General features: G+C 44.8%; 1 protein-coding gene across 5 annotated transcripts in view; it reads left to right on the top strand.

Annotated features, from left to right (window-relative positions):
• The window catches only part of LOC119970492, a 309,781-nt gene that overhangs the window by 257,012 nt on the left and 24,840 nt on the right, over positions 1–27,929 (top strand). For all 5 annotated transcript variants that reach the window (XM_038805212.1, XM_038805211.1, XM_038805213.1 and 2 more), the window contains one exon: positions 3,395–3,542. In XM_038805212.1, the coding sequence (XP_038661140.1) occupies positions 3,395–3,542 (148 nt within the window). The remainder of the gene's footprint in view (positions 1–3,394; positions 3,543–27,929) is intronic.

The following is a 27,929-nucleotide window of genomic DNA, read 5'->3' as shown; positions in this document are numbered from 1 at the left end:
GAGGTGACTTAATAGAGGCATACAAAATGATCAGAGGGTTAGATAGGGTGGACAGTGAGAGCCTTCTCCCGCGGATGGAGGTGGCTAGCACGAGGGGACATAGCCTTAAATTGAGGGATAATAGATATAGGACAGACGTCAGAGGTAGGTTTTTTACGCAAAGAGTGGTGAGGCCGTGGAATGCCCTACCTGCAACAGTAGTGAACTCGCCAACATTGAGGGCATTTAAAAGTTTATTGGATAAGCATATGGATGATAATGGCATAGTGTAGGTTAGATGGCCTTTAGTTTTTGACTTCCCATGTCGGTGCAACATCGTGGGCCGAAGGGCCTGTACTGCGCTGTATCGTTCTATGTTCTATGTTCTAAGGGCAATTAAGGATGCACATTAGGAAATACTGGCCGAGGCAGCAGCACCCACATCCTGTGAGAGAATTTGAAAAATTATCAATCAATAAGTCTAATTAATTCGATGTTTTGTAACATGTTCCTGTAAAATCCTGAATCTCCTGTTTAATACCCAGTTGTTTTTATTTACCCTACCGGGTAGATTATTCCAAACAGTTAATAGACTTTGGGCGGGATTCACCAGCTGTTCACGCTGGCAGGAAATTCTGGTCCCACGCCAACGCACGGGTTTTATGGCGACGAGGGCTGCTGTCAACGGGAAATCCCATTGACAATGGCGGAACCGGTAGATCCTGCTGGCGGGCCACCTCCCCCGCCGAAAAACACGGCGGGTTGGTCGGTAAATCCTGCCCAATGAGTATCAAAAGTCTTCCAGTTAATAAAATTTACTCAGCATTAATTCCCAATTAATCAACAACAACAACTATCATTTATGTAGTGCTTTTGGTATTTAATACAAGTGGATTGGATTGCAGGAATAAATAAGTCTTGCAACAATGGTACAGGGCTTTGGTGAAACCACATCTCGAATATTGTTTACAGTTTGGGCTCAGATTTGATAAAGGATATACTTGCAATGGAGAAGGTGCAGTGAATATTCACTAAATTTGTCCCTAAGTGAGGGGGTTCTTCTATGATGAGAGGCTGACTAAATTAGGCTATGTTCTCTGGGGTTTAAAAGAGTGAGCAGAGATCTCATTGAATCATAGAAGATTCTGAAGGTGTTTGAGAGGGTTGATGGTGAAAGATTGTTCCCACCGATCTAGGAATCTTAAACACAGGGGCACAGTTTGGGGGCACAGTTTGAGGACAATGGTGCAATCATTTAAGACAGATGAAAATACATTTCTTCATTCAAAGGGCTGTGAATCTTTGAAATTCATTACCCCTGAGACTTGTCAGCTCCATTAAATATTCAAGGATTTTTGGTCTCTAAGGGAATCAAGGAATGTCGGGAAGAGGTGGGAAAGTGGAGTTGAAGCCCAAGATCAGTCATGATCAGGCTGAATGGTGAAACTGCCTGGAGGAGCATTCTCCTGTTATGGTCTTGTGTGGTCTCTTCTGCTCTGATTTCTTGTATTTTTCTGTTCTTGAATTAACGTTGTTCAGCATTCCATGGAACTTCACAAAAGCATTATAAAACAAATGTGACATTGAGCTTCACAAAGATACTGCAGATGATCAAAAACTTTGTCAAACAGGTAGTCTTAAGAACATCTTAATAAAGGAAATAGAAGTAGAAAGTAGGGAGGGAATTCTAGAGTTTAGAAACTGGCCAGCTGAAGGAAAGTCCAACAATGATGGATCAATAAAAATCTGGATGCTCAAATGGCCAGATTTAGAGGATTCCAGATATCTCCTAGGGTTGCAAAACTGGAGGTGATTACAGAGTTACGGTGGAGCAAAGCCAAAAGGCACTTAAAAGCAAGAATGAGAATTTTAAAATTGAGGTGTTGTTTAACCAGGAGCCAATATAGGTCAGGGAACATGGACGCGATCGTGCAACAGGACTTGGTGCAAGTTCGGATACAGGCAGTTGAGCTTTAGTAAAGTTTATCAAGGATGGAAAATAAGAGGCTGACCAACAATGGGTTGAAACGATAACACCAAGAGACAACAAAGACATGGTTGATAAGAAGAAAAACTGAGGCAGGGCTGGATTCAGATGATGTTACACAGATTCAAAGAGGTGCTCATAATGATGGCACAAATATGTGGCCAGGAGTTCAACTCAGGCCAAACAGGAAAAGTTTGCGAACAAACCATTTCAGCCAGAGTCGCCAAGGAGATGAATTTGACTAGAGAATAGTTTGTGGCACCAAAGACAAAGGCTTTTGTCTTTCCAATATTTTGATGAAGGAAAATTTTGCTCATCCAGCACTCTGTCAGGTTGCCACAGATGGTATTTCTGCCACAGATGGTATTTCTTGCCACAGATGGTATTTCTTGCCTTAGTCTACTTGCAGTCCATAAATACCATAAATAGTCCAGTAATGCCCGCTTTGCCAGCAAATGACTTGATCATTTTTCTAATGGATGCTAGGTTTGAAAATTAAAGGCTCTGTGGGATTAGCTGTGGTAACTGGCTTCCCATAGGTGCAGGGTCGTATACAGTGGATGCACGCAGCCATCAAGGTAACCAACAATCAGCCAGATTATCTTATGCCGAATTTGCCACTCGCATTGTGGATGACGAGATATCAGGTTCATATCTCAAGTGAGAACTGACTTGTAGGCTGACAATAGAAGTTCATAGGGCCAGTGAATAAACAGGTAAGAGAGGCAAAAAGAGAGTATAAGAAGAGACTGATAAATAACATAAAGGACTATCATTAAGTCTTCAATTGGCATGTAAGCAGTAAAAGGATAGGAAGAGGAGGAGGGATGGGGCAGATTAGAGACCAGAGAGGAATTTATGCATGGAGGCTGGGGGCAATATTGAAGTGCTAAATCAGAATGTTACACCTGTCTTTCCCAAGGAAGAAGATCTGTCTTAGTCACAGTGAAAGAAGAGGTAGTTGCGTTAATGGATAGACTAAAAATTAATAAATCAGAGATATTAGAAAGACTGCTACACTTAAAATTGATAACCACCAGGGTTAGATAGAATGCATTCAAGGATGCTGAGGGAACTAAGGACAGAAATTACAGAGGTATTTGTTGTGTTTGTGTGGCGCTAACAATTGCACACAAAGACTCGAGTGATGTACAAGAGAGCCTTTATTACAGTGAGATGCTATTCCTCCGGTGGCAGCTGTAGACTGGCATCTCAGTGAAGCTTACAAATATTTATACAGCTCCCTGTGGGCGGAGCTAGGGAGAAACTGTAATACAGGTACACATATATATACAGTGGTTGGATCACCACAGTTTGGCCCTTTGTACTTCATAAAGGAACTCACCAAACGCTTTGTTGCAGTCAGAAAACATAATTCATAGAGCAAGCATGTATTCTAACTTTCATATAAATGCTTTCCTGTCATAGGTTAAAGCTCAACAAGTTGAATTGGATTTCCACAAGTCCATGTATGGTATTCAAGTGAAATATACGGAGGCCCTATTCCATGCAATTAAGCAGGCATACCATGCTTTTCAAGAAAATGTAGCTAAAGTCCTATGTTTACCACTCCAAGGTAAGTATATGTTTATATAAATGGAAACAATTTTGATAGATTTCTGTACTAATTTGAGATGATAAATATAAGGCCCAAATTTGCAGTCTCCAGATTGTTAAAGGATAGGCATACAACTCCAGGTTCACGAAAGAAGTCCCGAATCGCGAACCTCCAGAGGAATTGCCTGGGAAGTTGAACTTCCAACTGGCAATTGCCCTGCTTACCGGGACCCTCGACTGAACAAGGATCCATAAGTGGAATCTGACCAGTCTGGTGGAAGACGTTAAAAGGGACCTAGAGATGGGATGCACTCCCGCTTTCACTGGCGGGGACGGTACAGATGATCAAGATGAACGTACTAAGGTCGCACTTGGAATATTGCGCACAATTCTGCTCACCGCACTACCAGAAGGATGTGGAGGCTTTGGAGTGGGTGCAGAGGAGGTTTACCAGTATGTTTCCCGTTATGGTGTTAGCTTTGCGGAGAGTCTGAATAGACTCAGACTGTTTTCATTAAAACGCCGGAGGTTGAGGGATAACCTGATAGAGATCTACAAGATTATGAGTGGCATGGATAGAGTGGATGGGCAGGCACTCTTTCCCAGGGTGTAGGGGTCAATCACCAGGGGGCATAGGTTTAAGGTCCATGGGGCAAAGTTGAGAAGACATTTGGGAGACAGGTTTTTTGCACAGAGGGTGGTGAGTGCCTGAAATGCGTTGCCCAGGTGAGATGTGGAACTAGATACATTTACGGTGCTAAAAAGGCATCTCGACAAATACATGGATAGGATGGGTATAGAGCAGGGGTGGGCAAACTACGGCCCGCGGGCCGCATGCGGCCCGCCAAAGGTATTTCTGCGGCCCACCAAGTCATTTAAAAAAAAAAAAAAAAAAAAATTTTTTTAAATTTTTTTTTATTTATTTTTTTTTATTTTTTTTTAAGGTTAATGGGGGGGGGGCTGTTGGGTTACTTACTGGTATAGGGTGGATACGTTGACTTGAGTAGGGTGATCATTGCTCGGCACAACGTCGAGGGCCGAAGGGCCTGTTCTGTGCTGTACTGTTCTATGTTCTATATGAGGCGCCCAGAATCATAACCGGGTGAAGTAATTATTTTACTTAATATACTATGCGGCCCTTTGTGAATTGTGAATTTCTGAATGTGGCCCTTGCACGGAAAAGTTTGCCCACCCCTGGTATAGAGCAATAGCGCACAAGGAATGCTGAGGGTTTTGGCAAACGGTGATATTATGATCGGTACAGGCTTGGTGGGCCGAAGAGCCTGTTCCTGTGCTGTATTGTTCTTTGTTCTGCAAAAGTCTCTAACTGTGTTAGTCAGAGAGTTCAGACAGTTCCACGGTACTAAACTGATACTTACCCTGGAAATGTTAGACTGAAAAACCCTAGTCTAACTCTTGAATAACTATGCAATTGACTCTTCCAGCCCCAATCGCTCTCACACTGGCCCCATGACACTTTCTTTGACTCCCTGACTACCTCCGATTATTCTCCTTGACCACCCCAACCCAATCTGACTTCATTCCAAACCACCCACCAACCTCACCGATCTGCCAGCCTATTCTCCTGCCGCCCTACCCATCCACCAAATTAGAAATCAGAGCAGCAATCTGATTGTGATTGTGTGTGGCATGGATTTTCCAATGAGCAGCTACCAGAACTATTTTTCTTGACGATTTAGTTTCAAACAAAACGTATTAAGACAGACTTGCAAACATGATGATACAGATGGTTCCGTGTTCTATACATGTTTAAATGTACCTGAATACAGCAACAAGCTTGAAAGAGATTGTATTTATTGTGAATGATCACCTCAAGGTAATTTACTGTTTATTGTAACTAAAATATACATAGAGCATACAACAGCATACAAATATACATAGAGCATACAATAGGGCCTCACGGTAGCATGGTGGTTAGCATCAATGCTTCACAGCGCCAGGGTCCCAGGTTCGATTCCTGGCTGGGTCATGTCTGTGTGGAGTCTGCACGTCCTCCCTGTGTGTGCGTGGGTTTCCTCCGGGTGCTCCGGTTTCCTCCCACAGTCCAATGATGTGCGGGTTAGGTGGATTGGCCATGCTAAATTGCCCGTAGTGTAAGGTTAATGGGGGGATTGTTGGGTTACGGGTATAAGGGTTACGTGGGTTTAAGTAGGGTGATCATTGCTCGGCACAACATCGAGGGCCGAAGGGCCTGTTCTGTTCTATACTCTAACATAGAACATACAATGCAGAAGGAGGCAATTCGGCACATCGAGTCTGCACCAACCCACCTAAGCCCTCACATCTAGCCCACCCCCATAACCCAATAACCCCTCCTAACCTTTTTGGACACTAAGGGCAATTTAGCATGGCCAATCCACCTAACCTGCACGTCTTTGGACTGTGGGAGGAAACCGGAGCAGCCAGAGGAAGCCCACGCAGACACGGGGAGAACGTGCAGACTCCGCACAGGCAGTGACCCAGCGGGGAATCGAACCTGCTACCCTGGCGCTGTGAAGCCACAGTGCTATCCACTTGTGCTATATAAGTGGAAATGGTAACCTGATGGTTATTTTTGGGGCTAATTTTACGCTCTGGGGCAGGAAGGAAGGTGTGGGCCAGGCATAAAATTAGGTGGCAGGCAAAATTCCCAACTCTCTTGCAAGGACTGCCAGCATATCCCCATGGACTACCTGCCCTCATAGGTATTTGAAACAAAAGGGAAAATGCTGGAAAATCGCAGCAAGTCTGGCAGCATCTGAAGGGAGAGAAAAGAGCTAACGTTTTGAGTCCGATGACTCTTTGGCAAAGCTCTTTGTCAGCTTTGACAAAGAGTCATCGGACTCAAAACGTTAGCTCTTTTCTCTCCATACAGTTGCTGCCAGACTTGCTGAGATTTTCCAGCATTTTCCCTTTCGTTTCAGATTCCAGCATCCGCAGTAATTTGCTTTTTTCCTCATAGGTATTTTACCCATAGTGGAGAATGTGTCAGGTTTCCCTCTCACCCGTGAACCAATTAAATGGTCACTTAAAGGCTTCTTCCTGCCTCCACTAGTATTTTTCCGCAGCCAGGGAGGCCTTCATGAAGACAGGCTGTCTTGGAAAATCTGGTTTTTGGGGATGTTTGCCCCTGCTTTGGCACATGTGCCCATTGGAGGCCCCCCCCCCCCCCCCCCATGTTTTCTAGCAACCCATGCCCCATCCACCCCAATTACCAACTCTCGCAAGGACTGCCAGCATGTCCCCAGTGAGACTCTGGCCTCACCTTGTTCGGGCTCCTGGCTCCTCTTTTGTTTGACTCAGCTCTTGGAATCAGAACTTGCCCTCAGATAGGAGAAGAATGATCACCTCAAGCTAATTGACAGTCCAACGTCTGTTGAATATCTGAGTGGTGAGTCGGCCAAGCACAGACGACCTTGCATGTGACTTTTATGAGGGAAAGAGCAGGGACACCATCCCCCACATAAAATTCAGCTCTTCATTACCTATTGTCTTAATTTAATCAATAAAATCCTTATTTTAAATATGAAAATAATTCTACAAAATATCTTCCCAAAATCTAATGTTTTTTAATAAAATGAACTAGATATTTTATAGTAGCATTTTAGTTAAATCGTTTTTTCAAATTAAAATGGACGAAAATGTAGATTACTGGTGAATGATTTCTACCAAATTGCTTTGATCATCAGTTGATATTTGAGTGTTATTCAATCTCTATTTTTGTTTTTGCATAGATAATAAGATATCATTAAGATCCAAATCTTTTTATACTGACACCAGTCTTTGCCTGACCCAACTATGCTTCAAAGAAAGTTTAGTTAATGTCATAATGTAGAATGACTTACAGTTGATGAGCTTTGTCTATGCTCTTAACCGTTTTTGCTGGTTGTTACTTTTGAAGTTTGAAATTTGGTGTCTCCCATAGCTGTGTCCTTTCTTGCTATAATGGGAGATGTGCCTTAACCTTCCCAATATCTGGTTCATTTAAGGAAATGGGGAATTGATCAGAAAACCCTTATTACTGTATTTTCATCACATGTTTTGTCACTTACTTTCACAGAAAGTTTAGTTAATGTCATAATGTAAATGACATACAGTTGAGCTTTGTCTATGCTCATTAACCATTTTTGCTGGTTGTTACCTTTGAAGTTTGAAGTTTGGTGTCTCCCATAGCTGTGTCCTTTCTTGCTATAATGGGAGATGTGCCTTAACCTTACCAATATCTGGTTCATTTAAGGAAATCGGGAATTGATCAGAAAACCCTTATTACTATATTTTCATCACATGTTTTGTCACTTACTTTCAAGTCTTCGCTTTGGAATGTAGTAACATAAATACTTCACTGAACCATCAATAGACGTTTTTCTTTCTTTCAGGTAGCTAGGACCACGAGCTTCAATAATAGAGAATTTTGTTCATTTTAATTCTAATTCCCACCCAGCTTACCGTTAGGTTGGTCACCTGTGATTCTTCTTTTATTGAACCTCCTTCTCTGTTTCGAATTGAATGCCCCACTTATGGATGGCCTTCACGCTCATCTGTTGATTGAGTCCTGTAATTCAGCAATTCATGTCTCAGACCCTCGCCAATAGTTTTCACCAAGTGGACGACAGGGGACTCGGCATGTGAGAGGCCTGGAAAGTAAACCCTGCTGTATTTGCTTGCATGCATCCAGAGAGGTTCCTCGTTGTTAGGCACTCAGTGCACGATCGAGGGACTCAACATCAGGAAGGTGGATGGGGGTTGCTGAGAACCATCTCTGTCGCCTTGCTACTGACCCCGTCCCCCATAACCCCCACCCCTCGACACTCCTTCTCAACATAACTCACCTGGGTCCATGGCTGGCAGGTTTGAAGGAAGGAAGTGGCTTGAAAAATCAGCACATAGCCTGTCCAGAGCATATCCATCCCCCTGCTTCCTTTTCCAACCCAACCTGTCTTCCATTTTACCAGGTGGAGTCACGACATTGGCTGGCCCACTGACCTTTGGACCTATTCAAGCCTTTAAATGGCCAATTAACGGCCACTTAAATACATCATCTGTCCCCTGCTGCATTTTTATAGGGAGGCCCATGCTAAGGAATCATGTACAGTTTTGTTCTCCTTAATTGAGAAAGACATTGGAGGCGTGTAGTGGAGATTCACTACCTTGATTCCGGAGTTGAGAGGATTGGCTTATGAGGAGAGACTGAGTAGACTGAGACTGTACTATTTGAAATTTAAAGAATGAGGGGGGATCTGATCAAAACAAATACAATTATGAAGGGAATAGTTAAGATAGACGGAGGGAGGTTGTTTCCATTGGTGGGTGAAACTAGAATTAGGGAACATAGCCTCAAATAAGGGGGAGCAGATTTAGGACTGAGTTGAGGAGGAACTTCTTCAACCAAAGGGTTGGAATTCTGCGGAATTCCCTGCCAAGTGAAGCAATTGAGGCTACCTCGTTGAATGTTTTTAAGGCTAAAATAGATTTTTGAACAGTAAAGGAATTAAGGGTTATGGTGAATATGCGGGTAAGTGGAACTGAGTCCAGAAAAAGATCAGCCATGATCTAATTGAATGGCGGAGCAGGCTCGAGGGGCCAGATGGCCTACTCCTGCTCCTAGTTCTTATGTTCTTATGTAAGTAGCTCAGCAGCTTTAGCTGCACAGGCTGGTTTTGGGCTGAAGAGGAGTCCCGACCTTAGGGATCTCTGTATATATTGGATGCACCACCCCCTTGATCCCTGACTTACATAGCCTCTCAAACCCAAATCCCAACACCATCATTCCCCTCACTGAAGCCTGCTAGCCAAGTCTCACAAATATCCCTTCATTTAAGCCTCCATTAGCTCCACTTCTTTGAAGACTCCCTGCAGTCCGAGAAGTGGCCACTGCTCTTGGACCTGGTATTGCTGCTACAACAGAGTTGCCAGCTGTCTGAAAGGAAAATGCAGTGCAACCGGCATTTAAAATATTAGCCAGGTGTTGGTTCACTACCATCATCCCTGTGAGTACCTCATCACTGCTACAACATTGTGGGAACTTTTGTGTCAAACAGAAACTAAAGAAAGAAAGGGAGGAAAGACCATTATTCCAAGGCCCTGTTCGTTCACCTTCTAGCAATTGATTCAGAAAACAAAGTTGGCAGAGGGTTTGCGGTTGACCCCTCACAACAACAAATGCAACTTCTATTTAAATAGCACCTTTAATATATTGAATCATTTAAGTCATTTCACAGGAGCATTATAAAACAAACAAGAACAGGAAACATGTGAAAATCTCAGCAGGTCTGACAGCGTCTGTGGAGAGAGAAAGGAGCTAATGTTTTGCATCTCGATAACTCTTTGTTAAAGAGCTGGGAATTTCTGCTGCGGACCTAAGTCCCATGGTAGGGCAAGAGGTGAGAGTATTTCCCGCCATGGAGCCCTATGGGCAATCATGTCGAATTGCGCATTGCTGAGCATAGTAATTATGCAGTTGAGGGTTTTATGCAACAGGGAGGGCAAAATATGTATGCTCTGCCAACAGACAGCTACTGCTCTCACAGTGGTTTAGGAACTTTAAAAAAATATATTTTATTGAAGCATTTGTAATTTTCACAATTTAATATATTGACTTCCTAAAACAACCACACAGGTCGATGCACCATTTGCCCCCTAAAATAGCATCGCACAGTAAACCACATACCCCACTTCTCCCGCCCTAACCCCATTACCCATATACTAAATTCCCCTGTCCTTATTTAATATTACCATGCCTCCTATTTTTCTCCGCTCCCCTTTTTCGCTTTCCCCCCTTACTGCTGACATTCAGTTTTTGTTAAAGAAATCGATGAACGGCTGACAACTCCGGGCGAATCCCTGTATTGATCCTCTTAAAACAAACTTGACTTTCTCCAGACTGAGAAACTCAACCATATCTCTGTCCCACACTCCTGATTTCGGGGGCTCCGAGTCCCTCCATCTCAGCAAGATCCGTCTCCAGGCCACCAGGGAGGAGAAGGCCAGAATATCGGCCTCCCTCCTCCCCTTTGCCCCCGGATCTTCCGATACCTGGACTCGGAGTTACCCTACCTCCCAGGACTTCTGACATAACGTCTGCAAATCCCTGCCAATTCCCTCAGTTTCGGACATGCCCAAAACATATGAACATGGTTCGCCGGGCTACCCCCACACCGCCCACATCTGTCCTCCACCTCCTCGAATAACATACTCAGCCGGGCTACCGTTATGTGGGCTCTGTGGACTACCTTGAACTGAATCAAGCTGAGTCTGGCACAGGACGAGGATGCATTTACCCTTTTCAAGGCATTTACCCACAGTTCAGTTTCCAGCTCCCCTCCCAACTCCTCTTCCCACTTCCTCTTCACCTCTCTGATAGGGGCCCCTTCCCACTCTAACAATTCCATGTATATGTCCAAAACCTTCCCACCTCCAACACCTGTCTTTGACAGCACTTTATCCTGTAGTCCTCTCAGGGGGAGGCGAGGAAAGCTTGGGACCGGCTCCCATGAACCAGCTAGCTCAGCATCTCCCACCCTCTGGCGTCAAAAAGCCTGCCGACTGCCAGATTCTATCATACCTAGCAATAAAACAAGCACTCAACACAGTAACAACAATCCCAAACATACCCTCCCCCAACACGCAGGTAAAGAGGCAAACCCCTCCCCCTTTAACCGATTATCAGTCCTATCACCTTCAAACAGAATCTAACACAAAGGAAGAAGCTTCAAGCAGCTTAAGTGAAATTATGCATGCAAGAATCAACCATCATTCTTGTGGAAACTAAAACAGCCCATCGCATCTTAAAAGTTCTTCCCTCTGTGATATCATACATAAAGCAGTAAATCAAAATCAAATTACACAAGAAGAGAGAAAAGAAAAAAAAATCAAAACACATAAACCCTTTTCTTCCCGAACATCGCAACTTAACTCACAGAATTAAAAGACCAAAATTTTAAACAAGACATAGCAAAACACAGAACCATTTTTCTCACCTCCCCACCATCTTGTCTCCTAAACTCAGACCCCCACAGTTTGAGTTTAAAAGTCGTTACACCAGATTGCCAGGTTCTACCCCTCCCCCTTTGACCAATTCTTATCAGTCCTATCACCTTCAAACAGAATCCAACACAAAGGAAGAAGCTTCAAGCAGCTTAATCAAAATTATGCATGCAAGAATCAACCATCCTTCTTGTGGAAACTAAAACAGCCCATCGCATCTTGAAAGTTCTTCCGTCTGTGATATCATACATAAAGCAGTAAATCAAAATCAAATTACACAAGACGAGAGAAAACAAAAGAGAGAAAAACATTTAAAAAAAAATAAAACACCCTTTTCTTCCTGAACATCGCAACTTAACTCACAGAAATAAAAGACTGACATTTTAACCAAGACAAAGCAGAACACAGAACCATGTTTCTCTCCTCCCCGCCACTCCATCCCGTCCCTCAAACTCAGCCCACCACAGTTAGAATTTAAGAGTCCTTACTTTAAGAGTCCTTAAGCCAGATTATAGTATTTCATGAAAGTAACCACCTCTTCCGGAGAATTGAAGTACAGCTCCCGGTTCTCGTCGGTCACCAAAAGACGCGCTGGGTATAACAGTCCGAATTTAATGTCTTTCTCAAACAGGGCTGCCTTAACTTTCTTGAAACTTGCTCTCCTCTTTGTGAGTTCTGGTCCCCTGTCTTGGTACACCTGATCTCTGATTCTTCCCACATGTACTGTTTTGTCTGCCTGGCCCACTTCATGACACACTCCTTGTCGAGGGATCGATGTAGCCTCACCACCATGGTCCTCGGGAGCTCACGACCCTGGGGCTTACGTACGAGCACCCTATGCGCCCGGTCCACCTCCAGCGGCTTGGCAAACACATCGGCCCCGACCATCTCCTGCAACATCTTCCCCACATATGCTCCCGCATCTGATCCCTCCTTAGTGGTGCAGGAATTACCCCGAGACAACAAGCTGCATCAGCACCCAGATTTAGTGACACGTCTCTGGAGATAATTGCTGAATTCTGTAGAAGAAAGGAGGAATGTACTGTACCCAAGGAGTGGAAGGTGGTGGCCCACCCGACTACCAGCACTTCATGAGAGGCTGTCACCAGGATGTTGAGTGTGAATAAATTACACCATAGGACAGCCCTGCAGCACAAGAAAAGGATGAACAAACTAATCTTTGCCACCAGAGTAAGTGGATCCTCTGCCATTCCAACTTAATTCAAGGAGTGGGAATAGGGTTTGGGCGTCAGTGAACAGGCTACCAGCAGTGCTGCTCATGCATAAAGGGACTCTCAATGTGAAGTACTGAGGCCTCATAGTCACACTACAGTTCATCTAGTCTGCAGGTACAAAGGCGACTGCGGATCACTGACTCTGCCACACAGAAGAGCTCATATTGTGGAAGAGGGTTGGGGGGGAGTGTGGGTGTGGTCTGGCGTAAAGGACATCATCAGCAAGCACAGCAGATGCCATACTTCCTTGTGCCTATTCCTTTTATGCATATGAGTTCGCCGTTCTGGAGGTGGAAATAGACTGAGTAATGGCATAAATACGAGTTTGGAAGCTCGTTTCAAGATGAAATTAGACATCAAGGTTACGAAAATGCTGGCTAAATCTTAGACTGTTGTCAGGTAAAGGGATGGGGTCAGTAGCAAGGGAACAGAGTTTGAAGCGTGGATTGACTATAATAACTTCAGCGTTTCAAATATTTAATTGGAAGAAAGTTCTTTTCACATACAACTAGATGTTGGATAAGCAATCTGATATTATGGGCAAAATCTAACGGATGCGTCCCATCCGGTAAACCTCTCGTGAGATTTACCCGGCTTGCCATGCTTCGCGAGATCTAACAATCTGGATCTCGCCCACATTGGGCGGGACCTAAATTTGTATTTTTAAGTGTGCAATTAGGGATTGACTCCCCCTCACAGAGGAGACCCCAGACGGGCAATGTTTAGCACTAGTCTCCATAAACGGGGACCTGGTGGAATGGCACTTGGGGTGGGGCGGGGGATCCCATGTGATCGGAGGCCCCTGGGTAGTTGACTTCTGGGCAGGATGGCACCCTGGCACTGATGCTACCTGAGCACCTTGACAGTATCACCTGAGCACCCGGTAAGTGCCACCTGGGTGCCAGCCTGGCACTGCCAGGGTGCCCAGGTGGCACTGCCAGGCTGGCAGTACCACAGTGCCAAGGTGGAATTTTGCCTGTGTCTAGGATTGGGCTCATGGGTGCCCTGCTCTTTTGAGGTGGGGTTTGGTAAACACGAGGATCCCCCAAGGGGTAAGTTGGGGGCATCTGAAAGTTGTGTTATGGAATCGAGAGACTTAAAAATGGCGCCCCGATCTCTCCGTGCACTGACGAGCGGAGATCCTCAGTGCAGGAAATGAACTGCTCAGGCCCATAAAAACAACAGATAGCAGTGTCGTTAGCACTGGAAAACGCCCCACTAAACCTACCCACAATGGGATTCTGTTTTTCTTTTTGTTAAATTGCGCCCGATAACAGTGGAGGAGTGAAGAGAGGTGCTGGTGAAGTAAATCTTCGTGTTGGCGGCACAGATGTTGCGGACGATGTTGTGAAGGTCAGCATGTAGATGAGAAATAGAAGGGGCCAAGGATAGATATTTCGGAAACACCAGTGGCAATGGTGTGGGTGCAGGTAGAGAAGCCATTGAAAATGAGTTTCTGACTACAATTAGATAGATAAAATTGCACCCTGCAGAGAATGCTCAGCACAGACACCACAAAAGAGGAAAGGAAGACATTTTTGAACAAAAGGGAGAAAGAAACCCCACCCCTTGATCAAAAATGCACATGGTTTTGCATTGTATCCTCATAACAGTACATCACTGTAATTTATCATTCAGTCGACAAGGCTTTCCTGTATAACACTCATTTTAGTTTTATAGTTCCCTTGAGTAAGGAAATATCTAGTGTTCACTAGTTTGCAACTAGCACATCGGAAAACACTTCTATGAAATAATGAAAGGACAGTTGAAAGCTTATCTAAGAAAATAATGGCAGGTTTTAAGCAGTTTAAATATGACAGAACTGAACCTCATTTAAGTTTTAAAGACCTCTTTATATTTTCTGTGCTTTTTCAGTAACAAATGAGTTTTCCACACATGAACAAATGAACATCTAAATTTAGCAGCAATTCAAGCATTTTACCTTTCTAACCTCAGAATGAAAGTCAAAACATGGATGCTATTAAAGTAATGAAGTTATTATCAACAATGAACAATAATTGTTCAATAATTTAGAAGATAAAAGACGATCAGCAGTTTGGTTATAAGGCAAGCTTGTGAGTAACAAGAGATGAAAGTGAAAAGTGTTACCTTTCTTAAATGAAGTTAAAAGATATTCTGAAAGCAGGGCAGCATGGTGGCGCAGTGGTTAGCATTGCTGACTCATGGCGCCGAGGTCCTAGTTTCGATCCCGGCACTGGGTCACTGTCCGTGTGGAGTTTGCACATTCTCCCTGTGTTTGCACCACAACCCAAAGATGTGCAGGCTAGGTAGATTGGCCATGCTAAATTGCCCCTTAATTGGAAAAAATTAATTGAGTACACTAAATTTATTAAAATAAAGATATTCTGAAAGCAATCTTCTTTCATTGTGTATCGGTAACATTATCAATGAGAGTGTATCTTTTACAGCTTTGTTTAAACTGTTTTTTTTGTAATGGACACAAATATATCTAGGGATCACCAGCTGATTTCTGATCTTAGTTTGGATCATGGCAGATGCAGTTAGTTTTTCATGGCAATGTAGTGTCTTAATTAGTGGACATTTTACTATGGCGATTTTTTATATCAGCACAGAAACTCATATTAAATTCATTGCCAAAATGTCCTTGCCATTATTAGCAATAAAGATTCTGCGACTAACAAATTGCAGGCATAAACTTTACAGAGCGCTGGAAATAGTTTTGTTAAATAATAATGATGAACAGAGTCCTATTTGTCTCTGCTTCAAATTTGCAGCCATCGAGTTAATCCAGCCAAATGAGCTGACCCTTTACTCTGACCTCATTTTACTGGTAACATTTTGTTTAGCAACAAGATGTGTTGAGTTTTCTGCAGAATGTGTCCGCATACTTGACCCCAAATGAGCGCAATACCCAGCATGATTCGTAATTTGGAATTTTATGACTTTCTTGTTGTAATGAAGGTATGTTCTTATCCAGATGAGTCAGGCTGTGCAAGGAAATTGAGTCATTTTCCATGTTTGACATCCAGTGTGAGAAGCAAATATTTTCATGTAAAATATGCCACAGGTTAGACGTCATTAAATCTCCCTCTGCTTTGACCTAACAGTGCACCTTTTCCACTAACACAGCCGCTCGCCAATTACTGCAGCTATGTGACACTTCTATTTCCTGCATAAACCATCAGTGTTGTACCTCTGATCATTGTTTTTGCTAAGTCTTAGTAATTTTTATTGTTTGAAGGAAAACCTGAGGGTTGTATTTGTTTAGAAGGAAAGCACTGAAAAGAAACATAATCCAGATGTCAAGAGAAGAAGACAAAATAAAGATGGGTCCATTCGGGAGACGGAGGGGGTTATTGAGAGAAGTTATAGGGAGGTAGTCACACCTCAGGTAAAAGAAGAAGGTAGATGGGTTACCGTCAGGGGAGGGAGAGGGAACCGGCAGGCAGTGCAGGGATCCCCTGTGGTCATTCCCCTCAATAACAAGTATACCGTTTTGGATACTGTTGGGGGGGACAACTTACCAGAGGTAAGCAATGGGGCACAGGTCTCTGGCACAGAGTCTGTCCCTGTTGCTCAGGAGGGAAGGGAGAAGAGGAACAGAGCACTTGTCATTGGGGACTCCATAGTTAGAGGAACAGACAGGAGGTTCTGTGGGAATGAAAGAGACTCACGGTTGGTGTGTTGCCTCCCAGGTGCGAGGGTTCGTGATGTCTTTGATCGTGTTTTTGGGATCCTTAAGGGGGATGGGGAGCAGCCCCAAGTCGTGGTCCACATAAGTACCAATGACATAGGTAGGAAGAGAGATGGGATTTGAGACAGAAATTCAGGGAGCTAGGGTGGAAGCTGAGAGCTAGAACAAACAGAGTTGTTATCTCTGGGTTGTTACCCGTGCCACGTGCTAGTGAAGTGAGAAATAAGGAGAGAGAGGAGTTGAACACGTGGCTACAGGGATGGTGCAGGAGGGAGGGTTTTGGTTTCCTGGATAATTGGGGCTCATTCTGGGGTAGGTGGGACCTCAACAAACAGGATGAACCGCAAGGCAAGAATTATAGCTGGGGGAAAGGCAATTATGATGCTATTCGGCAAGATTTAGGATGTATAGGATGGGGAAGGAAACTGCAGGGGATGGGTACAATCGAAATGTGGAGCTTTTTCAAGGAACAGCTACTGCGTGTCCTTGATAAGTATGTACCTGTCAGGCAGTGAGCAAGTTGTCGAGCAAGGGAACCGTGGTTTACTAAGGAAGTTGAAGCACTTGTCAAGAGGAAGAAGAAGGCTTATGTTAGGATGAGACATGAAGGCTCAGTTAGGGCACTTGAGAGTTACAAGTTAGCCAGGAAGGACCTAAAGGGAGAGTTAAGAAGAGCGAGGAGAGGACACGAAAAGTCATTGGCAGATAGGATCAAGGAAAACCCTAGGTATATCAGGAACAAAAGAATGACTAGAGTAAGATTAGGGCCAATCAAGGATAGTAGTGGAAAGTTGTGTGTGGAATCAGAGGAGATAGGGGAAGCGTTAAATGGATATTTTTCATCAGTGTTTACACTAGAGAAAGACAATGTTGTCGAGGAGAATACTCAGGTACAGTCGACCAGGCTAGATGGGATTGAGGTTCACAAGGAGGAGGTGTTAGCAATTTTGGAAAGTGTCAAAATAGATAAGTCCCCTGGGCCAGATGGGATTTATCCTAGGATTCTCTGGGAAGCCAGGGAGGAGATTGCAGAGCCTTTGTCCTTGATCTTTATGTCGTCTTTGTTGACAGGAATAGTGCCGGAAGACTGGAGGATAGTAAATGTTGTCCCCTTGTTCAAGAAGGGGAGTAGAGACAAGCCTGGTAATTATAGACCTGTGAGCCTTACTTTGGTTGTGGGTAAAATGTTGGAAAAGGTTATAAGAGATAGGGTTTATAATCATCTTGAAAATAACAAGTTGATTAGCGATAGTCAACATGGTTTTGTGAAGGGTAGGTCATACCTCACAAACCTTATTGAGTGTTTTGAGAAGGTGACCAAACAGGTGGATGAGGGTAAAGCGGTTGATGTGGTATATATGGATTTCAGTAAGGCGTTTGATAAGGTTCCCCATGGTAGGCTATTGCAGAAAATAAGGAAGTATGGGTTTGAAGGTGATTTAGCGGTTTGGATCAGTAATTGGCTAGCTGAAAGAAGACAGGGCGTGGTGGTTGATGGCAAATGTTCATCCTGGAGTTCAGTTACTAGTGGTGTACCACAGGATCTGTTTTGGGGCCACTGCTGTTTGTCATTTTTATAAATGACCTGGAAGAGGGTGTAGAAGGATGGGTTAGTAAATTTGCAGATGACACGAAGGTTGGTGGAGTTGTGGATAGTGCTGAAGGATGTTATAGGATACAGAGGGACATAGATAAGCTGCAGAGCTGGGCTGAGAGGTGGCAGATGGAGTTTAATGCGGAAAAGTGTGAGGTGGTTCACTTTGGAAGGAGTAACAGGAATGCAGAGTACTGGGCTAATGGCAAGATTCTTGGTAATGTAGATGAACAGAGAGATCTCGGCATCCAGGTACATAAATCCCTGAAAGTTGCCACTCAGGTTAATAGGGCTGTTAAGAAGGCATATAGTGTGCTAGCCTTTATCAGTAGGGGGATTGAGTTTCGGAGCCACAAGGTCATGCTGCACCTGTACATAACTCTGGTGCGGCCGCTCCTGGAGTACTGCGTGCAGTTCTGGTCACCACATTATAGGAAGGATGTGGAAGCTTTGGAAAGGGTTCAGAGGACATTTACTAGGATGTTGCCTGGTATGGAGGGAAGGTCTTACGAGGAAAGGCTCAGGGACTTGAGGTTGTTTTCGTTAGAGAGGAGAAGGCTGAGAGGTGACTTAATAGAGACATATAAGATAGTCAGAGGGTTAGATAGGGTGGACAGTGAGAGTCTTTTTCCTCGGATGGTGATGACCAACACGAGGGGACATAGCTTTAAATTGAGGGGTGATAGATATAGGACAGATGTCAGAGGCAGTTTCTTTACTCAGAGAGTAGTAGGGGTGTGGAACGCCCTGCCTGCAACAGTAGTAGACTCGCCAACTTTAAGGGCATTTAAGTGGTCACTAGATAGACATATGGATGAAAATGGAATAGTGTCGGTCAGATAGGCTTCAGATGGTTTCACAGGTCGGCGCAACATCGAGGGCCGAAGGGCCCGTACTGCGCTGTAATGTTCTATGTTCTATGTTCTAATATTGACTTGGGAAAATGACATAGTTGGCAGAAGGAGTTTCAGAAGGGTACCCTGGAAGTCTAAATTTCCCAACATGTGATGGAGTTTTAACTCAAGAGCTTGCGACTTTATTCGTTGACAGAATCCTCAGGTGATCTCAGCTTATTTGACAGCTTTGGCTACCAGCTGGGCTGAGAAAACTATAGAGTAGTTCAGGACTGCAGCCATAGGTAAGAGACCTGCAGGAACTAGTGGGAACTTGGCGGTGAGCCAAAAAGTAGTGATCCCAGGAAGTGGGATTCTGATCCATGACTCCCTGGGTCGGGTGGTGTCCATGAACGTGGGGGGCAGCATCCGGGGTGTGTCTAATCCAAAGGAAGGAGGTAAGCTTTGGGTGGGACAAACACTTCCTTCTCCTCCTGGCTCACAAGTAGTGCTTGAAAGCCACTTACATTCTCCCTAAAGCTATCCTGTCCTCGCTTGAGCTGGATCAGAAGGCTGGTTCACTGAATATATTCAAGGCTGAGTTAGATTTTTGATTAATAAGGGAGGCAAGGGTTATGGAAGACAGACATGAAAGTGAAGTTGAGACCACAATCAGATCAGCCATGATCTTATCGAATGATGGAGCTGGCTCGAGGGGCTGAATGGCCTACTCCTCCTAATTCTTGTGTGCTTGTGTTGAGCTGCCAGATTTCCCGAGGCTTGAGAAATTCAGCTGGGTAGGAGCAGTAAATCCCTGGCTGCCAGCCTCATTAAAATGTTGAACTTGCCTCTCTGTCTCCTGGAAGCGAAAGCAAAATACTGCGGATGCTGGAAATCTTAAATAAGAACAGAAATTGCTGGATAAACTCAGCAGGTCTGGCAACATCCATGGAGAGAAACAGCAGAGTTAACCTTTCGAGTCCATTTGACTCGTCTTCATAAATGAAGAGGAGTAGAAATCTATTGGATTTTATAGCTGGAGAAAGTGGGGCAGAATAGAAAGTCAGTGATGGGTCGGAGCTAAGGAGAGATTGACAAAGCTATGGACACAAGGCAAAGGTAATGTTAATGGTATCATTAAGGACTAAAAAAGGTGCTGAATGTAGCATGAAGGTAAAATAGCAGAATGTGTTAATAGGAGAATAAAGGTCAGTGCTCAGTGAAAGAAAAACTCCTGGAAGTGAGTTGGTTGCCCACATCCTGTCTCTGTTATACCTGCGAGTGGGTTAGTGTTGACTTTGAGATTTTTAAAATTTTAGAGTCTCACCAGACTAAACTCATTCATTTTGGCAAGTTGAAAATCACCCCATGAATTCTCAGCACAAAATAAAAGAGTATGAGTTCAATGTTAAGTGTTATGTTCTGTTGTCTTGTCTTTGCAATGATTCAGACAAAACTGCTTATGATTTACTTAGAATGATGGTTTATTAGTTAACATGTGAAAGGATAACATACAGAATGCTATACAGACTAGGTTGCTTTAGAACTACCCGATGTGCATGCCTTACTTCCAACTGCTTATGACCGGATGTCACATGACTGATGTCTGATGCCACCTGCTGGTGGGAGGTTGCATTGCTGAGTATATGCAATATTATTCACAGGCATATCACCACATCCCCCTTCCTTTGGAGATGTTGATCTTTATGTACAAACATGATTAATATTTTTACTTTGCATATAGCTTATGTACAAACAGATTTAACTAATGCGTCCCCTCGACGTGATATAATAATAATGATCTTTATTAGTGTCACACTTAGGCTTACATTAACCCTGTAATGAAGCCACTGTGAAAATCCCCGAGTCGCCACACAGGGATTGCCTGCTCAGGGCACACCAAGGGAGAACCCAGAACGTCAAACTCACCCAACAAGCAGATCCTTCGGGACTTGTGGGAGGAAACTGGTGCGCCCGGAGGAAACCCACGCAGAAACGGGGAGAACATGCAGACTCCACAGTCAGTGACTCGAGCAAGAATCGAACCCGGGTCCTTGGCGCTGTGAAACAACAATGCTAACCACTGTGCTACCTTGCCGTCCATACCTTGCCTGCTAGGTATGTGTTCCTTGTGCACAGTTCATTGTGCCTCCCTCACGGGATCACCCCGCTTGTCGTCTGGGCTGTTGTTAACTCTTTTCAAGACTGGTTTCCATGCCGGTCATTTATGTTTCAGCCTTTTTAGACGGTGCGCCTTAACACCTGGTATTCTTGTAGGCCATCCAGGTGTCTTCAGCTTCTTCCGATTCTTTCCTCGCTGCTGTTGGTTGCTGCGTTACTGTGTGCTCTCGCGATGCTCTCTGCTGCTGTTCTGTGGTGTGGTCTCAGGCCTGACAGCCACATTGTCGGTGTCTCCTTTCTTGTGTCCTCAGTGGGACTCAGTATCCCCCACTCTCCTTCTCTTCCTTTGTTTTTTGTTTTTAAAGCCACTTTGCGACCGCTCCGTTTATCTTTTTTGCAAACTGTCTTTCGAGTGCTTTTCATCTTTGGTTTGGCTCTGGTAGCACCCATCTTCTCGCTGGCCTGTGCCATGGAGGTAGTGTGTTGTAGGTCGTCTGTGGAGATGATTCATGTCGGCATGCTGCCGAGGGACTGTGTAGTGATAATTAAGGGTAGGATTAGCACCGTCAGCACTGGGTGCTGGGCCTTCATCTGAAATGAAAAAATGAAAACCGCTTATTGTCATGAGTAGGCTTCAATGAAGCTACTGTGAAAAGCCCCTAGTCGCCACATTCCGGCACCTGTCCGGGGAGGCTGGTACGGGAATCGAACCGTACTACTGGCCTGCTTGGTCTGCTTTAAAAGCCAGCGATTTAGCCCAGAGAGCTAAACCAGCCTTGTGCGAAAGCCCCAAGTGATGGTTCCTCATCACTCAATATCATATGCACACCTCATCGTTTTTAGATAGCTCAGGTGGGGACTCATCCTCATCATGTTGTGACAGTAAGTACGTGTCATCCAACGCCATGGAACTGCATCCTGATTCAGTATCAACTGTCGTCATGGTGCTGCATATGAATGCAGGCCATGGTTCATCCCTGTCATGGATTATAATGTATGTATCACCAGTTGCCATTGAGCTGCATAGTGGCTATTTGCTCTTCGAACTCCCCCTGCGGTGGAATGGCTTCATGTCTCGGGGAGTCCACTACCGGAACTTCTTCATGGGACTTTGACTGTTCCCCGTATGCTAGTTTCTCCAGAATTGGTACAATATTTGATGTTTTTAGTTGGTTAGGAGCTACATCAGTTTCTTCTGAGGTGTCTGCTGCTGCAATCTTGCTGTCCATTTCTACATGCGCCATCTCAGAGTATTTGCATTACTCGAGGTCCGGTACAAGCTGAGTGTCCCTTGTGATCACCTTGTCATTCCTGCCAAACCACCGACGGAGCTCTGCACAGGCTCCTTCACTGAGTGTGCCATCACTTTTCCGCGAAACAGCTTTACTACCATTTCATATTCATCCAGCTCCGGCTCATCATCTACACCTTCGCTTACTTGATCGTTTGCATAGTCTTCATAGGATTCATCAATGTACTCACCTTTGAAGTCTGTGTCATCAGCAAGGACTTCTGTATAGTACGACAGTGCACATGGAATTATGTGTTCGCACAGGATTCAACCAATTTCAAAGTCAACAGCAAGTCTTACTGCAGAACTTCATTTGGTACAGTTTTTGTAACCGTTTTGCCAGTGCTCCGACCGGTATGCTTCGCCTTTAGTTTAATAGAATTCAGTGTGACATTTTTCCTGTTTTCTAGTCAATCTGGCACCCATTGCATCATGTAATTTCTTTCAAATATATCTTTCAAATGTCTCATTCTTTTTGGGCGAGCAATGCCGATCGAAGTACTCTATCGATTGATCGTATCTCTTGCTTTCCTCTTCGCTATCGAAGGCAAATGTGTTGTAGATTTCAATAGCTTGTGGATCTGCCACCGTGAGCAGCAACCCAATGCATCTCACTTCAGGCTGTGCCTGCAGGCCAAGGGCTGAAGCATAGAGTTTAAACTGCTGTTTGAAAATGTGCCAGTTTTCATCTACGTTATCCAATACTTGAAGCTGGTGGGGTGCCTTCAAACTCTCCATCTCGTGCTTCACTGTCTTTTATTGCGTTGAGTCGCAACAGGCTGTAGTTTACCAGGTCAGTTGAATAATCATCCTTTCTTTTTGTTTCGTTCTTCGGCCGGTTTTCCTTTGTCTTTTCTGCTGTTTTCTTAAATATTCAATTCTCCTGGTACCATGTTTTGTTCTGTTGTCTTGTCTTTGCAATGATTCATACAGAACTGCTGGTTACTTAGAATGATGACTTTAGTTAACATGTGGAAGGATAACATTCAGAATGCTATGCAGACTGGGTTGCTCTGGAACTACCCGATGTGTGATTGTTCTTGTGTATGTCTTACTACCGACTACCGATAGCCAGATGTCTCATGACTGATGTTTGATGCCACCTGCTAGTGGGAGGTTGCATAGCTGAGTGTATGCAATATTATTCACAGGCATATCATCAGAGAAAAAAGGCTATATTAAAATATTTTTACTCCCAGAGTAGTGGATGTCTGAAGCTGGTTTTCATCTTCCGAAAAGGTAGAAATGGGATCGGGAGAAATGAAATCTTTTCATATATTGGGAATGCAGTGTAATGAGTTAATAGTTATGCTAATGTTATAGTGGCATCAACAGTCATGCTAGAGACTCTGTAGAATAGATGGAATAGTCCAAATTCAAGAAAGATGTATTTCCCTAGTAGTTAGCCATGTATATTGTGTAAATTAAGTAGTTTTGAAGTAACCTGCCTGAGTCGGACTAGAGTTATTGAGGAAAGGAAATTTTTCCCTGTATAGATTAGGCCATGGGACAACTCGCAAAACAGGCAAAGTCTTGGTGGCAATCCCACACGCACCTTTTCTGAGGTCAGGGTCAGAGGCGCTATTTTCATGTGCTGGTGGGGGGTTTGTAAGTGCTAAAAAAAATAATCTGAGAGTTTGTGGCCACTCATTGATAACATTGAAGAAACCCACACAGGTAACAGACACAGCGCCACCTGCTGCGAAGGTATCTATCCAGAGTTGCATAGATCTGCTTTAAGTGCCACTACGTGAAAACTTTCTCCCTAGTTTTAATTAAGAATACATTAAAATTAAAACATTAATTTTAGTGTACTGTTGTAAAATCTGTATTATCCCCACTTTAACATAATGATTTATTTTAAATATGCTGATGCATCTTTTAAAACATAATTAAGAATTTATCCAAAAGTGCTGGTTAGGTGCTTTGGCCATGCTATATTGCCCTTATTGTGCAGATTCAGTAGCCCGAATGGCCTCCTTCTGCACTGTAAATTCTAAGATTTTATACTATTAAGATGAGTTACCAGTGCACTAAAAACTGCTGAGAAAAACCTAAACCTTAGAGACTATTAGGTATCAATAAGTGACTGCACAATACTAATTTTATTGATTAACTCAAACAATGTCTTAAACTACAGATATAAAGTTTGAACAGTTGTAGTTCCCATCTGAACTTATTTGTTTCTTTAGTATGCAATGTTTGTGGGCGCTGATCTCGTTAATTTTAAAGAGGGACAAGGACCCCCAGCAGTGTGGTTCATATAGGCCCATATCTCTCCTCAACGTAGATGCCAAGGTGCTGGCAAAAATCCTGGCCACCAGGATAGAGGACTGTGTGCCAGGGGTTGTACATGAGGACCAGACAGGTTTTGTGAAGAGAAGGCAGCTGAACACAAATGTGCGGAGATTGTTGAATGTCATCATGATGCCGGCGATCGAGGGGGAGGCAGAGATAGTGGTGGCGCTGGATGCGGAGAAGGCCTTCGATAGAATGGAGTGGGGGTACTTATGGGAGGTGTTGGGGAGGTTTGGATTTGGTGAAGGGTTTATTAGATGGGTGAGGCTGCTATATGAGGCCCCGATGGCGTGCGTGGCCACGAATGGGAGGAGGTCGGAGTACTTCCGGCTTTACCGAGGGACCAGGCAGGGTTGCCCCCGTCCCCCTTGTTTGCACTGGCAATCGAGCCGCTGGCGATGGCGTTGAGGGATTCAGAGAGGTGGAGAGGTTTGCTGCGAGGTGGGGAGGAACATAGGGTGTCGTTGTATGCAGATGACCTGTTACTGTATGTGGCGGACCCGGTGGGAGGGATGCCGGGGGTGATGGAGCTGCTAGCTGAGTTTAGGCAAGAGTGAGGTGTTTGTGGTGCACCCTGGAGACCAGGAGGAAGGAATTGGGAGGCTCCCGCTTAGGCGGGCAGGGGAGAGCTTTAGGTACCTGGGGGTGCAGGTGGACAGGGACTGGGGGACTCTTCACAAACATAATTTCACCAGACGTGTAGATCAGATGGAGGAGGAGTTCAAGAGGTGGGACATGCTGCCATTGTCGTTGGCGGGGAGGGTGCAGTCCGTCAAAATGACGGTGCTTCCGAGGTTCTTGTTCCTATTTCAGTGCCTGCCCATCTTTATCCCCAGGGCCTTCTTTAGGAGAGTGACTAGCAGTATTTTGAGCTTTGTGTGGGCGCATGGGACTCCGAGAGTGAAGAGGGTGTTCCTGGAGCGAGGGAGGGATAGAGGCGGGCTGGCGCTGCCCAACCTTTTGGGGTACTATTGGGCGGCCAATGTGTCAATGGTGCGTAAATGGGTGATGGAGGGGGGAGGGCGGCGTGGAAAAGAATGGAGAGGCGTCATGTAGATACGAGCCTGGGTGCCATGGTAACGGCGCCGTTGCCGCTCTCCCCTAAGAGGTTTACCACGAGCCCAGTGGTGGCGGCGACCCTAAGAATCTGGGGACAGTGGAGACGGCATAGGGGGGAAACGGGGCTCAATGGAGGCTCCACTGGGTGGCAATCATCGGTTCATCCTTGCAGGTAAAGGCGTTTGCTAGGCAACAGGTAGAGGGATTCCCTTTGCTGCCCTCGCGGGGGACGATGGACAGAGTGCTTTCGGGGGTGTGCGTCAGAGAGGGGAAGGTGTCTGACATCTATAAGGTAATGCAGGAGGTGGAGGAGTCGTCAGTGGAGGAGCTGAAGGCTAAATGGGAGGAGGAACTCGGGGAGCAGATAGAGGATGGGACTTGGGCGGATGCCTTGGAGAAAGTCAACTCTTCCTCCTCATGTGCGAGGCTTAGTCTCATCCAATTTAAAGTGCTGCACTGGGCCCACATGTCCGGGACTAGGATGAGTAGGTTCTTTGGGGGTGAGGACAGGTGCACCAGATGTTCGGGGAGTCCAGCGAACCACGCCCATATGTTCTGGGCATGCCCAGCACTGGAAGAATTCTGGAAGGGGGTGGCGGGGACGGTGTCGAGGGTGGTTGGATCTAGGGTCAAACCAGGGTGGGGACTCGCGATTTTTGGAGTTGAGGCAGAGCCGGGAGTGCAGGAGGCAAAAGAGGCCGGTGTTCTGGCCTTTGCGTCCCTAGTAGCCCGACGAAGGATCTTGCTGCAGTGGAAGGATGCGAGGCCCCCAAGTGTGGAGACCTGGATCAGTGACATGGCGGGATTTATAAAATTGGAAAGGGTCAAATTTGCCCTGAGAGGATCAATACAAGGGTTCTATAAACGATGGCAGCCTTTTATGGACTTCCTGGCTCAAAGATAGGTATCTTGGTCAATGACAGCAGCAACCCGGGGAGGGGGGGGAGGGGGGAAGTAACTTATTGTAGTTTCTATTATGTAACTTAATATTGTGTTAATTTGCGTTGCTATTAATATGCTGTGTTGTTCATGGAGGTGGAGCGAATGTTTTGGATTGCTAATATTATTGTTATTTTTGGTATTTTATTATGGTTCGTTGTTGTATAAATTCAAAATTTTTCAATAAAAATTATTTTTTAAAAAATAGTATGCAATGTTTGTGACAGCACATATTAACAGTTACAACTCGGGCACAAATGAGAAGACCAGTTGGCCATTTTTAGCTTATCCATTCAGAAAAACAATCCAAGATCCCACCTTGGTATACATATGTTTCCAAAGCGATTACAGTGCTTTGCCCCTATTACTTTTCTCAGACAAAGCAGACCTGAGACTTGTGTATATAACATAGGCTGACACTTCAATGCAGTATGAAATGAGCGTTACACAGTTAAAGGTACGGGGTGGGATTCACCATCCTGCCACATCCTTTGCCTGGTGCGGTGTGGCCCCGCCAGCAGCGGGACCTTCGTCCGGCAGCCGGCCAATAGGATTTCCCATTGTGGGCACCCCCACGCCTTTGGGAAATCTGCGGGCATTAGTGCGCTGCATGCGAAATGGAGGATCCCACCAATGGGGAATCCAGCTGACAGTATTTTGGATGAGATATTAAACTAAGGTCTATTCTGCACTCTTCGGTAGCCATAAAGGATCACATGACATAATTTGAAGGAAATTCTTTAAGAATCCTGGCCTATATTTACCTCATAATCAGCATCACTGCTCAAATATCCATTGCTCTTTGTGCGGCTTTGCTGTGTGCAAATTCGTTGCCACATTTTCCATCAAATAGTTAATTAACTGCAGAGCACTTTGAGATGTTGAGATCATTAAAGTCACTGATCGGGATTTTATACCCCTGTTTTCGGGAGGCAAGAATGGCGGAGGGGATGAAGAATCTAGCAGGAGCCCCAAAACGGCTTTTATGCTGGTGGAATTTCATGCTCCCCATCCCCTGCCAATGATGTAATGTGAATTCCAACTTAAAGTCTTTTTATCAGGCCTTTATTCCTCGTTGCCCCCCCCCCCCCCCCCCCCCGCCAACCCGCCAGTTAACTTGTCCATTCATGAAGATGTGAGGGCACGCCGACGTGAATCATGACAGGCCCCCTATGACATAAGACCATAAGACATAGGAGCAGAATTAGGCCACTCGGCCCATTGAGCCTGCTCCACCGTTCAATCATGGCTGATATTTTCTCATCCCCATTCTCCTTCCTTCTCCCCATAACCCCTTTATCCCCTTATTAATCAAGAACCTATCTATCTCTGTCTTAAAGACACTCAGTGAATTGGCCTCCATAGCCTCTGCGGCAA

Source organism: Scyliorhinus canicula, chromosome 8 (assembly GCF_902713615.1).
Source record: "Scyliorhinus canicula chromosome 8, sScyCan1.1, whole genome shotgun sequence".
NCBI classification, from domain to species: Eukaryota; Metazoa; Chordata; class Chondrichthyes; order Carcharhiniformes; family Scyliorhinidae; genus Scyliorhinus; species Scyliorhinus canicula.
This window is presented reverse-complemented; position numbering and strand designations above follow the sequence as displayed.